Source organism: Notothenia rossii, assembly GCF_949606895.1.
Source record: "Notothenia rossii genome assembly, chromosome: 7".
Classification (NCBI taxonomy): domain Eukaryota; kingdom Metazoa; phylum Chordata; class Actinopteri; order Perciformes; family Nototheniidae; genus Notothenia; species Notothenia rossii.
In genome coordinates this window covers 44,341,290-44,347,289 of record NC_136905.1, presented here as the reverse complement: position 1 = coordinate 44,347,289, position 6,000 = coordinate 44,341,290, and the positions used below count along the sequence as shown (strand labels likewise).

The window sequence follows — 6,000 nt, the reverse complement described above, 5'->3', positions numbered from 1 at the left end:
TGGGCAACAGATCAGACTGTGGTTGTACTAGGCAGATTCCAGGTGTGAACTGTGAAGAACAGAGCATTGCTCTTGGTGAAAAGTCCCTGGATGAGTAGAATTTGTAATATATATTGTATATTTAGGTTACGACAGGTTGTAAATCTTCTACAATTTATGGACGATCTTGTTATTATTGATGTATTTAGAAATATTTTAATAATTGTAATTTTTTTTACAGAGGCAACAACTGATGTTAACCTTAAAAGGGAAGCAATCCTCAAGCACTTTGCATCCACCTTGGTGAGGACGATGGACATCTCATTCGGGAGTATATGGTAAGTCGCTGTAATTGCATTTGCCAGTCACATGTAGTGTTTTAAGATCCTAGTGTCAGCCATCAATTTTAGATAATTATGTTTTACCTTATAAGGAGCATGAAGGTTGAGAATATTTATATGAATATTTATATGAATGTTGATATTCATCAACAGACTAAAGCATTTCAAACCATCAGCTTGGTTCTTTATACGATGAGGTTGGCTTTATTCATTATTTTTCTTTTTGTCCAATGGAAAGACCATAATCAACAATGTCTAGTCCATCTGCCAATCCTCTCTGACTTCTGACACTCAGCACCAAGCTTATTGGTTCCTACGTAAATCTTTAAAAACACCTCACACATATTTAGTTTTATTAAGAAATATATACGATATGACCAGCTTTGTTTTAAGGGATTAATAGGTATGTGAGCAATATCAGGCTTGGAATTTTGTCATTTTAGGGGCAAGGCCATTTGGCCTTCCCGTTCACATTTTTTTTAAGGGCACAAAGGCCACATGACAGGGCACAAAGGCCGTTTGGTTAAATTACGCTGGTTTTACCTTTCAGATTAATACCGTAACATTCTCATTCACCAAGAAACATTAATTATGTATTAAAACATTTGTTTTAATTTAAAAACATTGAAAAACATTGCATAAATACAAAATAAAAATTAACTAAAATTCTGACATGTCTGTGAGGCTCAAAGAAATGTCAGAATTTTAGTTCAAAAAGCCCAGAAAATCATATGAGAAGGATTCTAAAAGTAACCCCTACAATTGCTTCAAAGAGAGACGTATCCTCCTAACTAGTGATAGCTCACCAGCTATCGCTAGTCAATCAACATGACTGAAAAGTGTAGCACTAACTTCAACACCAGTCATTTTACAAATGGCTGAATAGCAATAGTGTTTCTTAAACGTTTAAGTTCAGCCATAAACCACATAAGTCAGTCATGTATTATATCAAAACCGCTTAGCAAGACATATACTAGATTCAAAGGTGACAGCTATCTGCTAGCTTGTAGAAGCAACACTAGATGTAGACCCCTTGAAGGGAAGACGTTATCGCAATCCAAACTAGCTAGCTATCGCTAGTTTTCATGACAAAATGTAACGAGTGGACTTTAAATAGGCTAATACAATGGTAATTACCTATCAATAGTACTTTCTATAAACACGTAAATGTTAAGTCCTTTCAAATACTACCACATACTTCAGTTAAATCATATCAAAACAGCTTGGTCCGCTTGCTTACCTGTGCTTGTCTTGCTCCCGCGGCTGAGGAGGAGGCTGTCGGGCCCCTACAGGCATGTCTGACGGAAAAATCACAGCAGAGCAATCGCTCCGATCCACAGACAAGGGACTATCCTACTGCGCACACTAATATGACTTCACTAGTGTTGTTTACACGGCACGTCTGACGGAACAATCACAGCAGAGCAATCGCGCTGATCCACAGGCACGGGACTATCCTACTGCGCGCACTAGTATGACTTCACTAGCGTTGTTTACACTGGAACTTTTGACAGGGGCACAAAGGCCACTTAGGCCGTGAATTGCATTTTTTTTCACAGGGCATCACGGCCAAAGTGCGGGGCAACGACGGCCATGGCCTTCATGGCCGTCGTGAAATTCCCACCCTGATGGGCATATATGTCATCGACAAGGAAGGTGGAGAACCTGGACATTATGACGACGTTGGGATTTTTGTTGAAGGACTAATCATTCTGGACAACATTGGATCTGTAGCCCGAGCTTGTGCCATCATGCTGGGAGTCATCTATACACTGAACATGGCTTACCCCAAAGAGCTAAGGTACTACTATGAATTCATTCAGAAAGTGCTCTTGCAAATGGATGGTGACAGGCTTTCCCCCAAAGTCCTTGTACTGAAGAACAAGATACATGCTGGACTGTAGGACTTCTTCAGCCGCTCTTGTGAACCTATGCCATTTAAAAGAAAAAACACCAGTCAAACCTCAAAAGTTGGGAGAAGAATATGGAAATGTTGATGGACTTGGAAGACATGTTTCATGTATTAATGTGAGGAAGGTTACATCCTCCTCAGCTGTTTAAGTCACATGCTTCATGTTACGTCAGGATTTATTCGCTAAGTCTGTTTCCACTGCACTTTGCTGTCATGGCCTCCACATCTGCCTCGTCTGATTTCTCACATTCACTGTGACATATAGGCTACAGTATGTATGAATCAGAATAGTTATGCACACCAGATTGGAGGCAGCAGCTGGTCCATTCGAAGGGTTGGAATTCAAACGGATGTAGTATTTTTTTGAATTTGTATTGTGCTAAAATGCATTGTTCTTTTATAGTGTTAATGGAATGTTGGCAATTTGCCAAAGCTGTTCAAATTATCAATAAATGCATTTTTTATATATATATACGGTGTGTTTGGAGATAATTCATTACACTATAGTAGTAATATTCATCCCGCTTCAATCACAATAGTATGCATAAAAAGTGACAGGTGCTGTGACAGGTCACACCTCTCTCTACTTATGCTAATGAGCTAAGTCCCGCCTCCCCTTTGATCGAGGTGTGAAATCTCAAGTAGGTGTGATATCCCAAGTAGGTGTGAGATCCGTCGATAGGAGGGGGGGTGATGTGTATTCACAGGTGTGAAAAGCCCCCACTGTTGCGCCTTATGGTGTATAATTAAAAAAATGCAATCACATTAGTATGCATAAAAAGTGGTGTGTGTGTGTGTGTGTGTGTGTGTGTGTGTGTGTGTGTGTGTGTGTGTGTGTGTGTGTGTGTGTGTGTGTGTGTGTGTGTGTGTGTGTGTGTGTGTGTGTGTGTGTGTGTGTGTGTGTGTGTGTGTGTGTGTGTGTGTGTGTGTGTGTGTGTGTGTGACGGATGTCTTCACATGGAGATGAAGACTCCTGTCTCTTAACACCCAAGGTCCTGCAGTCGGCTGAGGCTGTAAAAGTATAGAAAAAGCAGGTAGGAGGGGGTTGAGAGTAGACTCTGGGGTGTCAATATATCCAGACCAAAATATGCGGATTCAGAGCTGATCAGAACACAGAAAGGCTGGGAAATTCTTTTTAGTTTTTGTCTACTATCTACATGTTTGTAATGTGTATGTACATATTTTCAATGCCATCTCTTTCTGTTTCTGCTGATGTGTAAAATATACAAAATAACGTTTTATATACTTACTCTCTTGTTAAAAGGTGAAGAAGTTTGCAGCGTAAGCCAGCCATCAGTGTTCTAGTTTTAAGGTTTTGCATACCTCAAAGTGTGTCTAAAAGTATCTTGGCAACAGAAAAAAAAGCCAAAATTCGCCTAGGCCATTAAAAAGAAACCAAATTGCTGCTAAGAAATGAGTTCAGAAAGCTATGACTCCAGTGGAACACTGTTAGAGTCAAAAGTAACTCTCAATGTATTCAGACAGAGTATGCAGATTGGGGATGATCAGAACAAAGAAAGCACCTTCCTAGTCAAAAGTTAGTCACACACTCCCTTACTGTCACCCTTACCTCTTCCTATGGCTGCCAGGCCTTTGTGTGTGTGTGTGTGTGTGTGTGTGTGTGTGTGTGTGTGTGTGTGTGTGTGTGTGTGTGTGTGTGTGTGTGTGGCCCTGCCCCCTTCCTGCCATCTTATCACTAGACAGAGGGGGGAGGGGTTCTCTCTAAAACACAGTGTCTATAAAGGTCTTGCCATCTCTCTCTCTGTTTCTGCTGAAGCAGGTAGGAGGGGGTTGAGAGGAGACTCTGGGGTGTCAATATATCCAGACCAAAATATGCGGATTCAGAGCTGATCAGAACACAGAAAGGCTGGGAAATTCTTTTTAGTTTTTGTCTACTATCTACATGTTTGTAATGTGTATGTACATATTTTCAATGACATCTCTCTCTGTTTCTGCTGATGTGTAAAATATACAAAATAACGTTTTATATACTTACTCTCTTGTTAAAAGGTGATGAAGTTTTGCAGCGTAAGCCAGCCATCAGTGTTCTAGTTGTAAGGTTTTGCATACCTCAAAGTGTGTCTAAAAGTATCTTGGCAAGAGAAAAAAAGCCAAAATCCGCCTAGGCCATTAAAAAGAAACCGAATTCCACGTTTTACAAATGAACAGACACAAATGCAGACTTGACTACTTGGCAGTTGATTAAAGCAGATGTGTCCTTTTTCATCTCTCAAAGGTTTGGGTCCTGTTCAACACTGGGTACAGAAATATATTCAAATATACAGTCATTTGTACGTAAAGATCTTTTAAGTTGTAAGCACTTAGAAATATACATTTGATTGCATTTAAAGTGGCTGTAGACAACTTATCATAATGAAGTAGTTGATTGGACACATTTGTAATGGATGTAAAATAAAGACGACATTAGCATTTAAATTGGCTCCCTATAAGACTTGCTTTCTCTATGAAAGTATGTCTGGTTCTGAGTAGTGTTCTCCCTTTCACAATAAAAAGCCCAAACACAATACTTTCTGAATCACTGCAGGAAGTAATGTGCTAAAATGCAAATACAAATAGCTTACAGTAGCTCCCAATTAGTTGAACAATTGGAAAACCGCAAGGACTGTGGAAACACCTACTGGCAAAGGATTGTGGAGGCAAATTATGCAAAGAGGAAGAAAAAACATTCTATCTAAAGCTATATAACACAATCTGCATATTGACAGTATGAGTACAACAAAAACAGTATGCATATTGATGCAAACGACAATGTTCAGTTAACGATCAATCAAAATCAAAGGATCCAATGTATTTTTAAATGGAGCAGAAATAGAACTAGTCTCCCAGTTCAAGTATATTGAACAGGGAGTGTCATATTGGACTCGCACTTGACTTTTTAAGAAACATATCCAGAAAGTATCCAATACCATTAAATTCAACTTGCAACATTTTAAACAAATTAGACCTTTTCTTAACTGTCAATGCTGCAAACTCATACCTCCACTGTATGATTCTATCCCACATTGAATACTGTTTTACAAACTGGTCGTTTGCTTGTGCCACACACCTGAAACCCATAGAACAGCTGTTCAAGAGAGCTATCCAGGTGTTTGACAGAAAGCCACAGTCATACCACCACTGTACCATCCTTGAAAATCACAATTTCTTGAGTTTTTGACAATTTTATGTCTTTTAAAAGTATGTGTTTTTAAAAAAATAATATTTACATGGGCTGGCCCCCCTCCCCTTGGGGGAATTCATCCACAGAAAACACACTGGACGCAGCACTAGGTCAGAAACCAGAGGAGACTGTGAAGTCCACCACAGACAAAATGTCCACCACGGACAAAATGTCCTCTCCATTAAAGGCAGCTCATTGTGGAATAGCCCCCCAACTGAGATACGGGATTGTCCCACTCTCAATCGTTTTAAAGGTCAACTTAAAGAATGGTTGAGCAACAAACAGACGTGTAATCACCGCTAAATAAATGCACTTTAACACAGGGGTATCTCCTCTTGCACTTTTATGTAGCGCTTTTTATCTTATCTTGCACTTTATATATCATAGCTGCTACATTTTACTGCCATGTGGTAAATGCTTGTATGCTGCTCATGCTCTTTCTGCATATCATGTATTTTATTTTTGCTGTATATATAAATGTCATGTTCTTATATGCTGTATGTGACGGGACTATAGATGGAAATGAGCTCAAAGCTAAAATCCGGCTCATTTACACTTGTAGGCATTATTTTTGTTTTAAAGTGTTC

General features: G+C 39.4%; 1 protein-coding gene across 1 annotated transcript in view; it reads left to right on the top strand.

The window, feature by feature from the left end:
- The window catches only part of LOC307046052 (uncharacterized protein), a 75,287-nt gene that overhangs the window by 27,894 nt on the left and 41,393 nt on the right, over positions 1-6,000 (top strand). The window contains exon 4 of the mRNA XM_079692191.1: positions 221-317. Within this exon, the coding sequence (XP_079548317.1) occupies positions 315-317 (3 nt within the window). The 5' untranslated portion in view covers positions 221-314. The remainder of the gene's footprint in view (positions 1-220; positions 318-6,000) is intronic.